The 20,863-nt window shown below is 47.6% G+C and overlaps 1 protein-coding gene across 2 annotated transcripts in view; it reads right to left on the bottom strand.

The window, feature by feature from the left end:
• Window positions 1–3,252: 3,252 nt before the first annotated feature.
• Window positions 3,253–20,863, bottom strand: part of LOC138645704 (serine protease 27-like) — a 49,069-nt gene continuing 31,458 nt past the window's right edge. For both annotated transcript variants that reach the window (XM_069735181.1, XM_069735180.1), the window contains exons 2-6: window positions 14,829–14,855; window positions 14,584–14,746; window positions 14,221–14,486; window positions 11,939–12,111; window positions 3,253–3,734 (exon numbers count right to left, since the gene is read on the bottom strand). In XM_069735181.1, coding sequence (XP_069591282.1) covers window positions 3,459–3,734; window positions 11,939–12,111; window positions 14,221–14,486; window positions 14,584–14,732 — 864 coding nt within the window. In that variant the 5' untranslated portion in view covers window positions 14,733–14,746; window positions 14,829–14,855 and the 3' untranslated portion in view covers window positions 3,253–3,458. The remainder of the gene's footprint in view (window positions 3,735–11,938; window positions 12,112–14,220; window positions 14,487–14,583; window positions 14,747–14,828; window positions 14,856–20,863) is intronic.

Below are 20,863 nucleotides of genomic sequence, written 5' to 3'. Positions count from 1 at the left end.
ACTGTCATTGTAGGTGTAAAGCAGATGACCGGATACAATACGCAGATGGACATGAAGCAGGAACAATCAGTAGTTATAGAAACAGAGTAATCACAAGTAAACTACACAGTATGGAACATATAATGAGTTTTAGAGTTCACTTTAAACATCAGGGATTATGCTTGTGTCCCTCTGACAGGGGTGATACGCCAGTCCCTGTTGGAGATACTGTGTTAGCTCCTCCTGAAGGAATGACCATAGCTGGGGTCGCCGGTTCTTCACGCTATGCCCCAAGTCCTCCTGATAAAGTTTACCAAAGCTCGTTGGCCCTCCTTCGTTCCAACCAACCCCCACACTATCTATTGTCCATGCTCAGGCCGACCCCTTCACCATACATCAATGCTGGAAGTGGTGGCCTGGCTCACTCATGTCTTCATTTCACCACCACATGATGTGTCCTCCACTGGATGAAGTCTCCTCACGGATCCTTGGTGCTTGACCAATGGCAGTTGTCTCTTGGGTCTCGAGGGAAGAGAGCTGGACTCCAGATCTTGAGTGATGAAGTCTGGGTTCTGGATCTTGACCGGCACAGGTCTGTGATTCGGGCCTTGACTGGCTCTGTCTGGGCTCTGGGTTTTGACCGGTGTAGATCGGATACTTGAGCCTTGACAAGTGTAGTCGGGGCTCTGGATCTGATTTGGTGTCGTCTGGGTCCTGTTTGCAAGAGGACAGCAGCCCGCTGGCACTCTCTCCCTGCTGAGGCCTGTCACTCCAGCTGCAGCATCTACTCCTGTGCACGTCTGGACCCCTCTCTCGGCGCAAAAACCCGCTCTGGTTTGGTGTGCAGACCTTTTATACTGACAAACTCTGTCATCAATGGCACCTGACTGCGTGTTACATTCAAACTCATCCTCCCCGCAACTCATCTTCTTTTGGTTAGTTCCGCACCATCCTATATGATCTGTAGGTGTCTGCCTACTTCCAACAACAATGCCAGCGTTTTTCAGGCTTTCTCCTCCTGCATAAGCTCTGCTGCACTATCTCAAGAGCTGTAGCCAGGCTCTGATGTACTTTTATGAATCCCTGTCTAAATAGTAAATGCTGTGACCAAGAACAGGTGTGCAGTTGATAAACTCTTGGTCTTTCCTTTCTTGACCCTAATGCGCAGTTTCTTCACTGCTCTCACCTACATAAATGAGCTAAACAATGTTAACATAAAAAATCATGATTGTCTGTCCCCACAAAAAGTCTGTGCTCGACAGTCTACAGCCTTGTGAACTCAAAAACATGTAAGAAAGCAAATTCATAAACTGAAAGGTGTCACAAGAAAGATTCTCATGAAACCTGAGGGCAACGTTTGCGGATCTGGAGAGTTTCCTCCACGCTCTAAACTTGGACAAAGGTCACTGGTTCTAATTCTTCCACCAGCTCTGAAAATGTCTCTGCACACCAAGTGCTATTCTCCTCCTTGTAGTTTTTTCTTTTAAGAGTCTTCCTCGTAAATAAATTTTATTACCGCTATATATAATAAAGAGTCTAATGACTGGGAGTCACTGGCTAACCATGAGAGCAACCAACTGTAATTTGCATGGAATAGCTGTAAAAATGTTCACTGTTATAGTAAAAGTCTATGGAACTGATGGAGTACTGCGCTGGGCTATTTCTACTAGTCCATTGAAAGAAAATGCTATCATGTATTCTGTACCTCTCCAACAACGGCAAACACTGGCCTTCTGATGAATATAGAACTGTGAATTCCTTATATGCTAACATCTTGAGATTGGTGAGGCACATTCTCTAAATGTAGGGCTCTAGAGTAGCCATGTAGACTCTCCTGACTCTCTCCAGACCCCTATGTCCTCTCCTGATTCCTCTGATCTCCTTTTTCGGTCCTCCTTCATCTCTAGAATACATTATCATTCTCTAGGACTCCACAGTCCCTTCCTGACTCCTCAGTCCCCTCCAAACTTCTCTGTTCTCCTCTAGATTCTGCTATCATCCTCTTCCCCTTTTAAGCTCCTTTGGGCACTATAAAACCCCTTTTATCCAATCCCCCAACCCTGCTAGACATCTCCGTCCTCTAGATTCCTTTGTCCTCCTCTACACCCTCTTCCCTCCAAACATTTCCCTCTTCTCTATATTATTCCTCTAGACTCAACTGTCCCCTCTGGACCCCTCTGTTCACCTTCAGACTTCTTTGTCCCCTCCCCGACAGTCCTCAGTCCTACTTCAGTCTCTTCTCTGCCTTTCAGACTCCTTTGTGTTCGGTCTTCCTCTAGACCCCATTCCCTCCGGACTCCTGGGTCATCCAGACTCTTCTATCCCCTCGAGGCTCCTCTGCTCCCACCAGAGTCCTTAGTCCTTTCCAGATTCCACCATTCCTTCTCGACTGCTATCTCCTCCTCTGGACTCATCTGTCCCCTCAACACTTCTCTATTATCTCCAGTCTCTTCCCTCCATTCCAAACTCCTCTGTTCTCCGCTAGATACATTTCTTCCTGACTTTTCCCTTCAGCTACACTTCTTTGTCCTCTCCATGCCCCTCTATCTTCTGTTTTCTTTCTTTCTGTTTCTTTCCAACACTTCTCAGCCCCTTCATACTTATTTGCCCCCTCCAAACTCCTTGGTTTCCTCCAGGCTCCTCTGTCTGGGTCTGCCTGGAGCTGTAAATCCTAGCAGAGCTTTCTAGATACTGTAACATCAAGGACAATAAACTGGGAACAAAGTAAACAGATAATATGTGGGAGGGTGACAGACGTGTGGTCCTCTTTGTGCCCTTGTGCTGCCTTCTTCATACTCAGGAACTTCTCAGCAGTCTCAGAGAGGTCATCACAGATGGTCATTTGCATCAAGAAACGTGAACACTCCTCTGATATGGATGTGTGAAGAGAGTGTAGAGAAAGTATGGTGGAGCGTGTGGATAGCGTGATCAGCAATATTAAGCAATAGGGGCTCTGGTTTCTGTCTTTATCAGGGCACCTCCTGAGTATTACTAACACATCCAGCCTAGAGGATACGATTAAAAATTAACTTTGAATTAAATCATAACTTAAAAATTCAGCAGAGCAGCAGGATCCCAAATCCAAACCTGACACCTACTATCAGGATCCTACAAACCACAGAATAGCATTCCCAGCCTTTCGTAAGAGCGCTAGCTAACGTACCTGACTAGTGATGCTAGGACTACATGAGTAAAGTGTCACCGTGCAATAAAGTGAATGAAAAAGGAAGAATTAAAGGTTAATTTTTAATGATGATGTGATCAGAACAATGGTTCTTTCCATACATGTTTATTAATATTGAGGTTCATGAAATAACAGTTTTGCAGTATGGTGGTCTACAAGTGGGGGTCGCCTCACAGACATTTCCATCATGGGCATCACACGGACAAATTGTCCATTGTCTATATGTCCAATAACCTAGAAAGAACGATGTGCACTAAGGATTAATGCAAGTGTGGAGTCGGCAGAGAAACCAGGTCTAGCAGATCTTGTGCATGAGCATGGCGAGGATCAAGAAGAGAAGGGTGAGCACCGAGGAGGGCATCACTGAACCGTTGGTGGGTTCTAGCACTGTGATGTCAGCGGGTGTCAGCTGGAATTGTGGCACATATTGCTGAATCCAGCCAGAATATGCAGTCACTCTTGTATATACACCAGGACGGTTTGGAATAGCACAACCGAAGCCCCAGCTGACCAGTCCAGCCAAGAGCCAAGACCCATCCCATCGACAAGCCAATGGACCACCGGAGTCGCCCTATGGGACAGAAGAACAGAATGACTGTGAAAATGATGGTGCTCATCGTAGAACTGGAGGTCTACAGATGTGGATCAGGAACCTATAATCCAAACAGTAATTTCAATATATATAAGAGTGCATTGTGATGTGTCGCCCTTCCCTCCTACTACAGTGGGGCAAAAAAGTATTTAGTCAGTCAGCAATAGTGCAAGTTCCACCACTTAAATAGATGAGAGGCGTCTGTAATTTACATCATAGGTAGACCTCAACTATGGGAGACAAACTGAGAAAAAAAAATCCAGAAAATCACATTGTCTGTTTTTTTAACAATTTATTTGCGTATTATGGTGGAAAATAAGTATTTGGTCAGAAACAAAATTTAATCTCAATACTTTGTAATATATCCTTTGTTGGCAATGACAGAGGTCAAACGTTTTCTGTAAGTCTTCACAAGGTTGCCACACACTGTTGTTGGTATGTTGGCCCATTCCTCCATGCAGATCTCCTCTAGAGCGGTGATGTTTTTGGCTTTTCGCTTGGCAACACGGACTTTCAACTCCCTCCAAAGGTTTTCTATAGGGTTGAGATCTGGAGACTGGCTAGGCCACTCCAGGACCTTGAAATGCTTCTTACGAAGCCACTCCTTCGTTGCCCTGGCGGTGTGCTTTGGATCATTGTCATGTTGAAAGACCCAGCCACGTTTCATCTTCAATGCCCTTGCTGATGGAAGGAGGTTTGCACTCAAAATCTCACGATACATGGCCCCATTCATTCTTTCATGTACCCGGATCAGTCGTCCTCGCCCCTTTGCAGAGAAACAGCTCCAAAGCATGATGTTTCCACCACCATGCTTTACAGTAGGTATGGTGTTTGATGGATGCAACTCGGTATTCTTTTTCCTCCAAACACGACAAGTTGTGTTTCTACCAAACAGTTCGAGTTTGGTTTCATCAGACCATAGGACATTCTCCCAAAACTCCTCTGGATCATCCAAATGCTCTCTAGCAAACTTCAGACGGGCCCGGACATGTACTGGCTTAAGCAGTGGGACACGTCTGGCACTGCAGGATCTGAGTCCATGGTGGCGTAGTGTGTTACTTATGGTAGGCCTTGTTACATTGGTCCCAGCTCTCTGCAGTTCATTCACTAGCTCCCCCCGCGTGGTTCTGGGATTTTTTCTCACCGTTCTTGTGATCATTTTGACCCCACGGGGTGGGATTTTGCGTGGAGCCCCAGATCGAGGGAGATTATCAGTGGTCTTGTATGTCTTCCATTTTCTAATTATTGCTCCCACTGTTGATTTCTTCACTCCAAGCTGGTTGGCTATTGCAGATTCAGTCTTCCCAGCCTGGTGCAGGGCTACAATTTTGTTTCTGGTGTCCTTTGACAGCTCTTTGGTCTTCACCATAGTGGAGTTTGGAGTCAGACTGTTTGAGGGTGTGCACAGGTGTCTTTTTATACTGATAACAAGTTTAAACAGGTGCCATTACTACAGGTAATGAGTGGAGGAAAGAGGAAACTCTTAAAGAAGAAGTTACAGGTCTGTGAGAGCCAGAAATCTTGATTGTTTGTTTCTGACCAAATACTTATTTTCCACCATAATATGCAAATAAAATGTTAAAAAAACAGACAATGTGATTTTCTGAATTTTTTTTTCTCAGTTTGTCTCCCATAGTTGAGGTCTACCTATGATGTAAATTACAGACGCCTCTCATCTTTTTAAGTGGTGGAACTTGCACTATTGCTGACTGACTAAATACTTTTTTGCCCCACTGTACATGGCCTGCCATTGTCTGAGACAACGTGTTTTTTCACAGTGAATCCCTTTTATTTTGTAATTGTCTGTACATACTATAATTTTCTCATCTTTTAATATCGTTTTTTATACTTTTTGTAAACACTGCCTAATCTTTTTGGAGTAAAAGCTATAATATTTACTAAGGTTGTTTTCCTTGCTCTAAACGTAACCTAAGTCCTCCGACCTTAGCCATTGCTACTAATCATAGTAATAGGAGCTGGTGGCAGTGGAGCATACTGAACTTGTTGGATGAAGCTGGCAGTGACGGAAAGGGGTTTATAAGTGTATTGTCTGGCTGTGGCTGGGAATAGTTATATCACGCTCATGGCAATGTGCCCAATAGCCAGAATCGGGGCAACCAAACACCCCCAATTCATGACAGTACCTTTCAGGTTATCCCTCATGTACCCTCACTTATCTTCCCTTCTTTTGAGGTCAATGCTGTCAGACTCTACATCCTCTTCTCCATGCAAGTAGTGGTGGTGTATCGTCCTCCAGGCTCCACCCATCAGTTCCTGGATCACTTTGCCACCTGGCTTCCACACTTTCTCTCATGTGACATCCCCACCCTCATCATGGGTGATTTCAACATCCACGTTGCTTTTCCCCTCTCCCCATCTGCTACTCACCTTTTATCTCTAATCTCCTCCTTCGGCCTCTCGCAGTATACTAACTCTCCTACACATGAAGACGGAAACTCCCTCGATCTGGTCTTCTCCCGGCTTTGCTCAGTGGATGATTTCCCAACTCCGCTCTCTGACCATAACCTTCTTTCATTCTCTATCAAGAACTGGCATCCCGCTCAGGTCACCCCCACTTTCCACACTTATAGAATAATACAGGCCATTAACACCCAGAAACTTACAGTTATTATTGGCCCCTATCTCCTTCCTCTCATGTCCTGATTCTGCACTGAAGCATTACAATGAAACCCTGCAAAGTGGCCTGGATGAAATGCACCTCCTATACATAAAACAACACGGCACAGACAGCGACAACCCTGGCACACGCTGCATACATGTTTCCTACACCGGTGTTCCAGGTGCGCCGAATATCTGTGTAGAAAATCCAATCTACCCGAAGATTTCATCCATTATAAGTTTATGCTTAAAACATACAACACTGCCCTTCACATCTCCAAACAAACCTTTTTCAACACCCTCGTCACCTCACTATCCAATAACCCAAAACGTCTCTTTGTCACTTTTCATTCCCTACTCAACCCAAGAGTGCAGGCCCCAACCACGGATCTCCGCACTGATGATATGGCCAATTTTTTAAAAGAAAAAATTGAGCATATCCGACAGGAAATTATCTCCCAATCCCCTCATACCATGTACTGTCCTCCCTCCTCCACTGCATCTAGCTCACTCTCTGACTTTGAGCCAGTCATGGAAGAAGTGATCAGGCTCCTTGAATCTTCTTGCCCAACGACTTGCACAAGTGACCCTATTCCCTCACATCTCCTCCAGTCCCTTTCCCCTGCTGTCACCACTCACCAAACAAAAATATTTATTTAACCTCTCTCTTCTGGTATCTTTCCCTCCTCACTTAAGCATGCCATCATACAACCATTACTGAAAAAAACATCCCTCGACCAAAACTGTGCTAACTATAGACCTGTCTCTAATCTTCCCTTCATCTCTAATCTCCTGGAACACCTGGTCCAGTCCCCTCTTATCCACTATCTCTCAGATAACTCACTTCTCGACCTTCTACAATCCGGTTTCTGCTCTTTACACGCTACTGAAACTGCCCTTACTAAAGTCTCTAATGACCTACTAACAGCTAAATCTAATGGTCACTACTCCATGCTAATTCTCTTGGATCTCTCCGCAGCATTCGATACTGTGGATCATCAGCTCCTCCTCACTATGCTCCGCTCCATCGGCCTCAAGGACACCGTTCTCTCCTGGTTCTCCTCCAATCTCTCTGACCGATCCTTCACTATATCTTTTGCTGGTTCCTCCTCCTCTCACCTTCCCCTTACTGTTGGGGTTCCTCAAGGATCAGTCCTAGGCCCCCTCCTCTTCTCTTTGTATTCTGCCCCTATTGGACAAACAATCAGTAGATTTGGTTTCCAGTACCATCTCTATGCTGACGACACCCAATTATACACTTCTGCTCCCGATATCACACCGACCTTTTTAGAAAACACCAGTGATTGTCTTACCGCTGTCTCTAACATCATGTCCTCCCTCTATCTGAAACTAAACCTGTCAAAAACTGAACTCCTCGTGTTCTCTCCCTCTACTAACCTACCTATGCCTGACATTGCCATCTCCGTGTGCGGTTCCACCATTACTGCAAAGCAACATGCCCGCTGCCTTGGGGTCATACTTGATTCTGAGCTTTCATTCACCCCCCTACATCCGATCACTGGCTCGCTCTTCTTATCTGCATCTCAAAAACATTTCTAGAAATCGAATTTTTCTTACTTTTGACTCTGCAAAAACTTTTACTGTTATTCATTCTCATCTGGACTATTGTAACTATTGTAACTCTCTACTAATTGGCCTCCCTCTTACCAAACTCTCCCCGCTCCAATCTGTCCTGAATGCTGCTGCCAGGATCATATTCCTCACCAACCGTTACACCGATGCCTCTACCTTGTGCCAGTCATTACACTGGTTACCCATCCACTCCAGAATCCAGTACAAAACTACTACCCTCATCCACAAAGCGCTCCATGGCTCAGCACCACCCTACATCTCCTCTCTGGTCTCAGTCTACCACCCTACCCATGCCCTCCATTCTGCTAATGACCTCAGGTTAGCATCCTCAATAATCAGAACCTCCCACTCCCATCTCCAAGACTTTTCACGTGCTTCGCCAATTCTTTGGAATGCACTACCCAGGTTAATACGATTAATCCCCAATCCCCACAGTTTTAAGTGTGCCCTAAAAACTCATTTGTTCAGATTGGCCTACCACTTCAACACATTAACCTAACTATCCCTGTGTGGCCCATTCAACATTTTTACCCTAATCAGGTTCCTCACATCATGTTCTCATTCACTTTATACAGTTAATAGCCTCTGTGTCTGTACTGCTACATACTTAGGCTGATAACCGGTTCATGCAGCTTTACATGAACCCCCGATCCTTACACTATGGCTGGTCCGAACAACGAAACCAATTGTTACCATCCACCTCTCGTGTCTCCCCTTTTCCTCATAGATTGTAGCTTGCGAGCAGGGCCCTCATTCATCTTGGTATCTTTGGATCTGTGTCTATTGTTATGCTGTAATGTCTATTGTATGTACAAGTCCCCTCTATAATGTAAAGCCCTGCGGAATATGTCAGTGCTATAGAAATAAAATCATTATTATTATTATTGTATTACAATTAAGAATGGATAGGTACGGACACTAAAGGCATTGCAGAGTAACACATAATTCAGGAGGGTCCGATTAATCGGCCATTTTGGAAATCCCTGTGCTCACAGCTGAGCTCGGTTAGCCACTCCTTTTCCCTTCATAATCTGGGCTCTGTTACTAATCCTTGTCAGAGCTAGCATTTGCTGCATGGCTATCGGTGGGAGAAAAGCCCATATGAGAAGGAGAGTTGAAGGAGTTACCATATTTTTCGGACTATAAGACGCACCAGACCATAAGACACACCTCAAATTTTGGGGTGGAAAATAGCAGAAAAAAGACTTTTATAAGATGAGGGTCTGACTTATTGTCCGAATTTAAGGTATCACAGATGAACTACCGTGTGGAATCAACAAGCTGCTTATTTTCTTATCGAAAATCCATTGGAATCTTTACATTGAATATGGAATAAAATCATGTTTTATTATGGAATAAATAAAAAATAATAAAACATGATTTTATTCCATATTCAATGTAAAGATTCCAATGGATTTTCGATAAGAATAAGCAGCTTGTTGATTCCACACGGTAGTTCATCTGTGAGGCATTTGCTTCTGAACTGGAATAACTCCTTTTCTTACAGGTTCTTGTCCATTTAAGCAGAGATCGTTTTTTTTTTTGCTTAAATGCTTCAAATTTGGAAATATTGTCTAGAAATATAAAAGAAGTCATTGCATTATTTTTTCATTGTATATACCTCCCTAATCTTTTGAACTGTTAATTGTGTGTCATCATTGAACTTTGACACTGAGTCATCTGACCTGTTGGTGCCCTTTTTTTTTTTTTTTGTAACCTAGCAAAACTATTTATACCTGTGATGCCTGTATATTCTGTGTGGTATTTCCTGATGAAGGGGGCATGAGACCCCTGAAACGCGTTGAATAAAACCGCTGTGAATCAACTCTACTCTCCTGAAATTCATCTTAGCGGCAGCGCAGAACTTTAACTACAAATCTCCCTTTGAAGACATTATTTTCTCTGGAAAACACTAGAATTCATTGAACTATATAAGTAAGTAAAATAAATAATTCAGAGTGTGTGTATAGCACACAGTGTGTGTCAAATACTGATGTGTGTATAGCATACAGTGTGTGCCTTATATACTGATGTGTGTAGCATACAGTGTGTGTCTTATATACTGATGTGTGTAGCATACAGTGTGTGTCATATACTGATGTGTGTATAGCATACAGTGTGTGTCTTATATACTGATGTGTGTAGCATACAGTGTGTGTCATACTGATGTGTGTATAGCATACAGTGTGTGTCTTATATACTGATGTGTGTAGCATACCGTGTGTGTCTTATATACTGATGTGTTTAGCATACAGTGTGTGTCATATACTGATGTGTGTATAGCATACAGTGTGTGTCTTATATACTGATGTGTGTAGCATACAGTGTGTGCTATATGTTAATGTGTGTAGCATACAGTGTGTGCTATATGTTGATGTGTGTAGCATACAGTGTGTGCTATATGTTGATGTGTGTAGCATACAGTGTGTGCTATATGTTGATGTGTGTAGCATACAGTGTGTGCTATACGTTGATGTGTGTAGCATACAGTGTGTGTCTTAAATACTGATGTGTGTAGCATACAGTGTGTGATATTTACTGATGTGTGTAGCATACAGTGTGTGCTATATGCTGATGTGTGTAGCATACAGTGTGTGCTATATGCTGATGTGTGTAGCATACAGTGTGTGCTATATGCTGATGTGTGTAGCATACAGTGTGTGCTATATGTTGATGTGTGTAGCATACAGTGTGTGCTATATGCTGATGTGTGTAGCATACAGTGTGTGCTATATGCTGATGTGTGTAGCATACAGTGTGTGCTATATGCTGATGTGTGTAGCATACAGTCTGTGCTATATGCTGATGTGTGTAGCATACAGTGTGTGCTATATGCTGATGTGTTAAGCATACAGTGTATGCTATATGCTGATGTGTGTAGCATACAGTGTGTGCTATATGCTGATGTGTGTAGCATACAGTGTGTGCTATATGCTGATGTGTGTAGCATACAGTGTGTGCTATATGCTGATGTGTGTAGCATACAGTGTGTGCTATATGCTGATGTGTGTAGCATACAGTGTGTGCTATATGCTGATGTGTGTAGCATACAGTGTGTGCTATATGCTGATGTGTGTAGCATACAGTGTGTGCTATATGCTGATGTGTGTAGCATACAGTGTGTGCTATATGCTGATGTGTGTAGCATACAGTGTGTGCTATATGCTGATGTGTGTAGCATACAGTGTGTGCTATATGCTGTGCTCGTCAATGTAAAAATGACACAATTCCCAGACGAACCAGCAAGATGCAGCTCATTCATCGGGTGATTGGATTGTTTATAGCAGAACAGATATTTTTGGGCCGATGTATTCAGGTGTTTCCTCCACAATCCTCATGTAAATCTCCATATTAAGTCCCACAATGATTGCGCTGCTCAGATGTTGTGGTCAAATATTGTGACTTTTGGCGTTTTCACACCAGTCCTAGGCAGAGCTTGGGCGGGAGCGACATGAGCGTAGCGCTACTTTCCTGGCAATTCTTACTACTGCAGCGTTCTCCGGTGCAAGACGGGCAGATCTCTGCCGCCGGCGCACGCCACAGGTAAGGTTCCTGATCCACTCAGTGATTTCCACCTTGTAATGAATTAGGTTCATCTTCTCCCTGATCATTTTCACTGGCCTGCACATCGCCAGTCCTAATGAACCAGGACCATTGTTCTCGGCTGCTGATATGACACGTGTGGGGACAGACTGATCCATTAGCGATCATTCTCCATCATTCTCCATCAGCCGGTGTGAGGAGGTGGCACACGAGCGCCAGATCACCTCAATATTGTCGGTGGCGCTCAATTAAAGGTCTGAAATCATTTCTGGTGAATGTGACCTAAATGTTTCCGTGTGGTGGTGCGATATGTTACCAGTGGGGGCCACACTTATCTTCTGCCTAAGACCTCACTGACTGTCATGGACCCTCCTGGTGGCCTTCCCGGCATGTCTACGTGTTATACACAGTGTTGACCTCTTTGTTACCTGGCAGGCGTCCTTCTCACCATCCTTGTATCCTGCACAGATCATGTCCCACTGGATTAAGGTGGTGTTGGCGGTTATAGTGGGGTTGTTGATGTGGTACATGGCGTCACACTCTGCACGGTCGATAATGGGGAGCTGGACCTTCTGTAGCGTCTGAGGTGACGGTAGACTCACTAGAAAAAAACAAAACAACACATTATTCTGCTTATTCTTCAGATTATCAGCAATACTGAGCCCCAGTAATTGTAGGACTGAAGGGCAAAAGATAAACGCCTGACCAGAGGACTTAGTGATAATAACGACTATGGACAATGACCATTCCGACCAATGACCATAATATTCCGAAGCAGAGATACTGCTGGACTGTGCGGACAACATGGGGGCCAGACCGAGATGTGCCGAGACCTTTGCTCTCTGGTTAGAGAATCCAGAAAATTGAAAGCAAAACATGTCTGGATTTTTGGTCAAATCGAGCAGAACCTTCCCATTGATAGGAGTGACCAGACCGAAGATCAATACTCTTCAAAACACAAAAAGACTCAGATCATTACTGAAGATGAGTGATGGGAAGACGGTAAAAGAGGAATGTAAAATGGAAGCTATTAACTGTAATCATCTGCCTCCCACATGTATTGGGTACGCTTCCTCTTCTCTTCTTATTCCTCCTCTTCTTCTTCTTCTTCTTCCCCCCTCTTCTACCTTTTCTTCTTTCTCAACTTCTTTACCTTCCCCTTTTTCTTCCTCCTCCTCTTTTATATCTTCTATGTTTTCCTCACCTTCCTTTTCCTTCTTCTTCACCATCTTTTCCCTCTTGCATCTCTCTTTCATTCTTATTTTCCTCCTTTCTCCTCTTCTTCCTCTTGCTCTTCATCGCCATCTTTCTCACTTTCCTATACTTCTTGCACTCTACTTCATCTTATTTTTCTTTTTTGTTCTCTTTCCTCATGCACTACTTCATCTTCCTTTTTCTTCTTGTTCTCCTTCCTCTTGCACTTCTTCTTTCTCATTTTCCATCTCATGTTCATCTTCCTTTTCTTTCATTTTCCTCTTATTCCTCTTTCTCATTTTTCTTCTCTACTTTCTACTCATTTTCCTCCTCTTGCTCTTCTTCTCCCTTTTACTTCTTTTTCTTCTTCTTCTTCCTTTCTCCTTCTCCTCTTTTTCCTCTTCTCATTCTTTCTCATTTTTCTTTTCTTCTCCCTTTTTCTCTTCTTCATCTTCCTTTTTGTTCTTTTTCCTCTTCCTCCTTTTGCCGTTCTCTTTCTTTTTCCTCCTCTTCTTCCTCTTCCTCATTTTCCTTCTCTTCTTAATCTTGCTCTTCATCATCTTCCTTTTCCTTCTTTTCCTCATGCTTTTCTTCTCTTTTTCCTCCTCGTCTTCCTTTTGTTCTTCATCATCTTCCATTTCCTTCTTTCTCTTCTTTTTTTTTCAATTGATCTTCTCTTTCTTTCCCTTACCTTCTGCACTTCTTCCTTTTGCTTCTCTTCACCGTCTTTCTCATTTTTCTCTTCTTCTTACTCTTCATCATCTTCCTTTTCCTTCTTTTCCTCTTCCGCTTGCTTTTCTTCTCTCATTTTCCTTCTCTTCGTCTCCTTTCTCATTCTCCTTCTCTTTCTCCTCTTGTTCTTCAACATCTTCCTTTTCCTTCTTTTTCCTCTTCTTCCTCTTTCTCATTTTTCTTCTCTTCTCACTCTTGCTCTTCATCATCTTCCTTCTTTTCCTCTTACTTTTCTTTTCTCATGTTCCTTCTCTTCTTCTCTTTTTCTCATTTCCCTCTTCTTCCTCTGGTTCTTCATCATCTTCCCTTTCCTTCTTTCTCTTCTTTTTCTGATTGCTCTTCTCTATTGTTCCCCTACTTTCTGCACTTCTTCCTTTTGCTTCTCTTCACCGTCTTTCTCATTTTCCTCCACTTCTTCCTCTTGCTCTTTTTTTCCTTCTTTCTCATGTTCCACCTCTTCTTTTTCTTTTATTTCTCCCATCTTTTGTCTTCACAAGATATAAAGTTCATATTTGTTGCTAGAAATAGGCCATGTGGCTGAAGCGACATATCTTAAAGAAGGTTTTCACTGAAGTGCGGTCTAGGTTTCCTGAATCTAGAGTTCACTCTCGTTCCTTCATTCTTGTCTCGGTTCCTTGGTGTCCAGCTGTTATAAGAGGAGCTCAGAGCCCCAAACAGAATCACTCATGAACTTCTTCATATGAAGATCCAGGCACCAGAATCGGAAGCAGATTGCCCAAATCTAACCCCTCTGATACTTGTGGACTCCATTACTCATTGTTACCTCCAGATTTGATGGATCCCCAGCCAGTCACAAAGCAGTTCAGGTTACTGGGAAACTGGACATCTTGGGCGGGGATACAGATGGGCATCACATAGTCTGTGTATGACACCGGATTCATGAGCTTTATCAGGGCGATGTCCCCACTGGAGCCCGCACGCTGGTATATTGGATGGATATAAATGGCGCTGACTTCCGACATGACGCCGGTGGGTATAGACAGCTGGTATGCTCCGAGATTCACCTTGTAATCTGAGGGTGTGAAGGGCCTGGTATGGAAAGAGGAAGAACGCGGAGTGAGTGTGAAGCATCATCATTACGCAGATACAGATATCACTCTACGCTGCCATTATGGCGGCCTCTTACCGGACGAAGCAGTGAGCCGCACTCAGCACCCACTGGGAGTCAATCATGACTCCGCCACAGATGTGGATACCGTTCTTTCTCAGACTTATCTGCCAGGGCCACTCCCCATAGAAGGCGTCCTGTCCACCCACGATGCGATCCGACGTCATTGGCTTTCCACAACCTGCAGATAACCATCCACCTGTCACCTAATACCGGGGTCACGTAATATTGAGGCCGAGAAGAGGAAAAGAGGGGGCACTTACCTGCGTAACTCAGCGCAGACTGGAAATCTGCAAAAGAAAGAACAGGTGTAACATCAGTTATCAGAAATAACGACCTTCCTACGGGCCGGAGCGGATGAGATCATTGAGGCCCGCGCACGCCTATGGCCACAGTAATCCCACTGAATGTTGTGTCTGTCGGGACTGACATTACCAGTTACTAAAGCTTCAGTGTCAGTGAGTCACTGCTCAGTCACCCCGGGGTGCCGACACCCCACCCTGCGCCGCTGAGACACCGAGCTGACAAGCACGGGGGCCACATTAGGACTAATCCGCAGGAAGACGCTCCTTACTTTTAGTTCAAATCAATTTTAGTCACTACAAACGTTTCTAGAAAAGTGGCTGAGAATTTGGCGAGAAGACAAGTGGATCGGATTCACCATTAATATTAACGCTCCCAACTATGGCCGCCAGTTAAGGATCAGCAGTCATTTTTGGCGAATTTTACTACTGTAGAATATCGGAGATTTATCAGTTTTAATGGAGACATCATTATATGTGACAAAAATATCAAGATATCTCATGGGAGAATACAACTGTCAGATCTTTAATCAAGCGATCATTCCTCAGTTTTACACCTGCCGAGCGATCAGAGTGAGATTGCATCAATAATTGTGCAAAATTTTACAATTGTAATGAATGGAATTTAATTCCTGGGCAATCACGAAGTCTCACATCGCACGCCTTGAGGAGGAGCGTGAGGTGCAGGAGGAGGCTGCGTATAAAGGAGGAGCGTGAGGTGCAGGAGGAGGCTGCGTATAAAGGAGGAGCGTGAGGTGCAGGAGGAGGCTGCGTATAAAGGAGGAGCGTGAGGTGCAGGAGGAGGCTGCGTATAAAGGAGGAGCGTGAGGTGCAGGAGGAGGCTGCGTATAAAGGAGGAGCGTGAGGTGCAGGAGGAGGCTGCGTATAAAGAAGGAGCGTGAGGTGCAGGAGGAGGCTGCGTATAAAGGAGGAGCGTGAGGTGCAGGAGGAGGCTGCGTATAAAGAAGGAGCGTGAGGTGCAGGAGGAGGCTGCGTATAAAGGAGGAGCGTGAGGTGCAGGAGGAGGCTGCGTATAAAGGAGGAGCGTGAGGTGCAGGAGGAGGCTGCGTATAAAGGAGGAGCGTGAGGTGCAGGAGGAGGCTGCGTATAAAGGAGGAGCGTGAGGTGCAGGAGGAGGCTGCGTATAAAGGAGGAGCGTGAGGTGCAGGAGGAGGCTGCGTATAAAGGAGGAGCGTGAGGTGCAGGAGGAGGCTGCGTATAAAGGAGGAGCGTGAGGTGCAGGAGGAGGCTGCGTATAAAGGAGGAGCGTGAGGTGCAGGAGGAGGCTGCGTATAAAGAAGGAGCGTGAGGTGCAGGAGGAGGCTGCGTATAAAGGAGGAGCGTGAGGTGCAGGAGGAGGCTGCGTATAAAGAAGGAGCGTGAGGTGCAGGAGGAGGCTGCGTATAAAGGAGGAGCGTGAGGTGCAGGAGGAGGCTGCGTATAAAGGAGGAGCGTGAGGTGCAGGAGGAGGCTGCGTATAAAGGAGGAGCGTGAGGTGCAGGAGGAGGCTGCGTATAAAGGAGGAGCGTGAGGTGCAGGAGGAGGCTGCGTATAAAGGAGGAGCGTGAGGTGCAGGAGGAGGCTGCGTATAAAGGAGGAGCGTGAGGTGCAGGAGGAGGCTGCGTATAAAGGAGGAGCGTGAGGTGCAGGAGGAGGCTGCGTATAAAGGAGGAGCGTGAGTTGCAGGAGGAGGCTGCGTATAAAGGAGGAGCGTGAGGTGCAGGAGGAGGCTGCGTATAAAGGAGGAGCGTGAGGTGCAGGAGGAGGCTGCGTATAAAGGAGGAGCGTGAGGTGCAGGAGGAGGCTGCGTATAAAGGAGGAGCGTGAGGTGCAGGAGGAGGCTGCGTATAAAGGAGGAGAATGAGGTGCAGGAGGAGGCTGCGTATAAAGGAGGAGAGTGAGGTGCAGGAGGAGGCTGCGTATAAAGAAGGAGCGTGAGGTGCAGGAGGAGGCTGCGTATAAAGGAGGAGCGTGAGGTGCAGGAGGAGGCTGCGTATAAAGGAGGAGCGTGAGGTGCAGGAGGAGGCTGCGTATAAAGGAGGAGCGTGAGGTGCAGGAGGAGGCTGCGTATAAAGGAGGAGCGTGAGGTGCAGGAGGAGGCTGCGTATAAAGGAGGAGCGTGAGGTGCAGGAGGAGGCTGCGTATAAAGGAGGAGCGTGAGGTGCAGGAGGAGGCTGCGTATAAAGGAGGAGCGTGAGTTGCAGGAGGAGGCTGCGTATAAAGGAGGAGCGTGAGGTGCAGGAGGAGGCTGCGTATAAAGGAGGAACGTGAGGTGCAGGAGGAGGCTGCGTATAAAGGAGGAGCGTGAGGTGCAGGAGGAGGCTGCGTATAAAGGAGGAGGGTGAGGTGCAGGAGGAGGCTGCGTATAAAGGAGGAGCGTGAGGTGCAGGAGGAGGCTGCGTATAAAGGAGGAGCGTGAGGTGCAGGAGGAGGCTGCGTATAAAGGAGGAGAGTGAGGTGCAGGAGGAGGCTGCGTATAAAGAAGGAGCGTGAGGTGCAGGAGGAGGCTGCGTATAAAGGAGGAGCGTGAGGTGCAGGAGGAGGCTGCGTATAAAGGAGGAGCGTGAGGTGCAGGAGGAGGCTGCGTATAAAGGAGGAGCGTGAGGTGCAGGAGGAGGCTGCGTATAAAGAAGGAGAGTGAGGTGCAGGAGGAGGCTGCGTATAAAGAAGGAGAGTGAGGTGCAGGAGGAGGCTGCGTATAAAGGAGGAGCGTGAGGTGCAGGAGGAGGCTGCGTATAAAGGAGGAGCGTGAGGTGCAGGAGGAGGCTGCGTATAAAGAAGGAGAGTGAGGTGCAGGAGGAGGCTGCGTATAAAGAAGGAGCGTGAGGTGCAGGAGGAGGCTGCGTATAAAGGAGGAGCGTGAGGTGCAGGAGGAGGCTGCGTATAAAGGAGGAGCGTGAGGTGCAGGAGGAGGCTGCGTATAAAGGAGGAGAGTGAGGTGCAGGAGGAGGCTGCGTATAAAGGAGGAGCGTGAGGTGCAGGAGGAGGCTGCGTATAAAGGAGGAGCGTGAGGTGCAGGAGGAGGCTGCGTATAAAGGAGGAGCGTGAGGTGCAGGAGGAGGCTGCGTATAAAGGAGGAGCGTGAGGTGCAGGAGGAGGCTGCGTATAAAGGAGGAACGTGAGGTGCAGGAGGAGGCTGCGTATAAAGGAGGAGCGTGAGGTGCAGGAGGAGGCTGCGTATAAAGGAGGAGCGTGAGGTGCAGGAGGAGGCTGCGTATAAAGGAGGAGCGTGAGGTGCAGGAGGAGGCTGCGTATAAAGGAGGAGCGTGAGGTGCAGGAGGAGGCTGCGTATAAAGGAGGAGCGTGAGGTGCAGGAGGAGGCTGCGTATAAAGGAGGAACGTGAGGTGCAGGAGGAGGCTGCGTATAAAGGAGGAGCGTGAGGTGCAGGAGGAGGCTGCGTATAAAGGAGGAGCGTGAGGTGCAGGAGGAGGCTGCGTATAAAGGAGGAGCGTGAGGTGCAGGAGGAGGCTGCGTATAAAGGAGGAGCGTGAGGTGCAGGAGGAGGCTGCGTATAAAGGAAGAGCGTGAGGTGCAGGAGGAGGCTGCGTATAAAGGAGGAGCGTGAGGTGCAGGAGGAGGCTGCGTATAAAGGAGGAGCGTGAGGTGCAGGAGGAGGCTGCGTATAAAGGAGGAGCGTGAGGTGCAGGAGGAGGCTGCGTATAAAGGAGGAGCGTGAGGTGCAGGAGGAGGCTGCGTATAAAGGAGGAGAGTGAGGTGCAGGAGGAGGCTGCGTATAAAGGAGGAGCGTGAGGTGCAGGAGGAGGCTGCGTATAAAGGAGGAGCGTGAGGTGCAGGAGGAGGCTGCGTATAAAGGAGGAGCGTGAGGTGCAGGAGGAGGCTGCGTATAAAGGAGGAGCGTGAGGTGCAGGAGGAGGCTGCGTATAAAGGAGGAGCGTGAGGTGCAGGAGGAGGCTGCGTATAAAGGAGGAGCGTGAGGTGCAGGAGGAGGCTGCGTATAAAGGAGGAGCGTGAGGTGCAGGAGGAGGCTGCGTATAAAGGAGGAGCGTGAGGTGCAGGAGGAGGCTGCGTATAAAGGAGGAACGTGAGGTGCAGGAGGAGGCTGCGTATAAAGGAGGAACATGAGGTGCAGGAGGAGGCTGCGTATAAAGAAGGAGAGTGAGGTGCAGGAAGAGGCTGCGTATAAAGGAGGAGCGTGAGGTGCAGGAGGAGGCTGCGTATAAAGGAGGAGCGTGAGGTGCAGGAGGAGGCTGCGTATAAAGAAGGAGAGTGAGGTGCAGGAGGAGGCTGCGTATAAAGAAGGAGAGTGAGGTGCAGGAAGAGGCTGCGTATAAAGGAGGAGCGTGAGGTGCAGGAGGAGGCTGCGTATAAAGGAGGAGTGTGAGGTGCAGGAGGAGGCTGCGTATAAAGGAGGAGCGTGAGGTGCAGGAGGAGGCTGCGTATAAAGGAGGAGCGTGAGGTGCAGGAGGAGGCTGCGTATAATGGAGGAACGTGAGGTGCAGGAGGAGGCTGCGTATAAAGAAGGAGAGTGAGGTGCAGGAAGAGGCTGCGTATAAAGGAGGAGCGTGAGGTGCAGGAGGAGGCTGCGTATAAAGGAGGAGCGTGAGGTGCAGGAGGAGGCTGCGTATAAAGGAGGAGCGTTAGGTGCAGGAGGAGGCTGCGTATAAAGGAGGAGCGTGAGGTGCAGGAGGAGGCTGCGTATAAAGGAGGAGCGTGAGGTGCAGGAGGAGGCTGCGTATAAAGGAGGAGCGTGAGGTGCAGGAGGAGGCTGCGTATAAAGGAGGAGAGTGAGGTGCAGGAGGAGGCTGCGTATAAAGGAGGAGCGTGAGGTGCAGGAGGAGGCTGCGTATAAAGGAGGAGCGTGAGGTGCAGGAGGAGGCTGCGTATAAAGGAGGAGAGTGAGGTGCAGGAGGAGGCTGCGTATAAAGGAGGAGCGTGAGGTGCAGGAGGAGGCTGCGTATAAAGGAGGAGCGTGAGGTGCAGGAGGAGGCTGCGTATAAAGGAGGAGCGTGAGGTGCAGGAGGAGGCTGCGTATAAAGGAGGAGCGTGAGGTGCAGGAGGAGGCTGCGTATAAAGAAGGAGCGTGAGGTGCAGGAGGAGGCTGCGTATAAAGGAGGAGCGTGAGGTGCAGGAGGAGGCTGCGTATAAAGGAGGAGCGTGAGGTGCAGGAGGAGGCTGCGTATAAAGGAGGAGCGTGAGGTGCAGGAGGAGGCTGCGTATAAAGGAGGAGCGTGAGGTGCAGGAGGAGGCTGCGTATAAAGGAGGAGAGTGAGGTGCAGGAGGAGGCTGCGTATAAAGGAGGAGCGTGAGGTGCAGGAGGAGGCTGCGTATAAAGGAGGAGCGTGAGGTGCAGGAGGAGGCTGCGTATAAAGGAGGAGCGTGAGGTGCAGGAGGAGGCTGCGTATAAAGGAGGAGCGTGAGGTGCAGGAGGAGGCTGCGTATAAAGGAGGAGCGTGAGGTGCAGGAGGAGGCTGCGTATAAAGGAGGAGAGTGAGGTGCAGGAGGAGGCTGCGTATAAAGGAGGAGCGTGAGGTGCAGGAGGAGGCTGCGTATAAAGGAGGAGCGTGAGGTGCAGGAGGAGGCTGCGTATAAAGGAGGAGCGTGAGGTGCAGGAGGAGGCTGCGTATAAAGGAGGAGCGTGAGGTGCAGGAGGAGGCTGCGTATAAAGGAGGAGCGTGAGGTGCAGGAGGAGGCTGCGTATAAAGAAGGAGCGTGAGGTGCAGGAGGAGGCTGCGTATAAAGGAGGAGCGTGAGGTGCAGGAGGAGGCTGCGTATAAAGGAGGAGCGTGAGGTGCAGGAGGAGGCTGCGTATAAAGGAGGAGCGTGAGGTGCAGGAGGAGGCTGCGTATAAAGGAGGAGCGTGAGGTGCAGGAGGAGGCTGCGTATAAAGGAGGAGCGTGAGGTGCAGGAGGAGGCTGCGTATAAAGGAGGAGCGTGAGGTGCAGGAGGAGGCTGCGTATAAAGGAGGAGCGTGAGGTGCAGGAGGAGGCTGCGTATAAAGAAGGAGAGTGAGGTGCAGGAGGAGGCTGCGTATAAA

Source organism: Ranitomeya imitator, chromosome 7, assembly GCF_032444005.1.
Source record: "Ranitomeya imitator isolate aRanImi1 chromosome 7, aRanImi1.pri, whole genome shotgun sequence".
Taxonomy (NCBI): domain Eukaryota; kingdom Metazoa; phylum Chordata; class Amphibia; order Anura; family Dendrobatidae; genus Ranitomeya; species Ranitomeya imitator.
The sequence above is the reverse complement of the archived record's forward strand: the minus strand, read 5'-3'. Positions and strand labels throughout refer to the sequence as shown.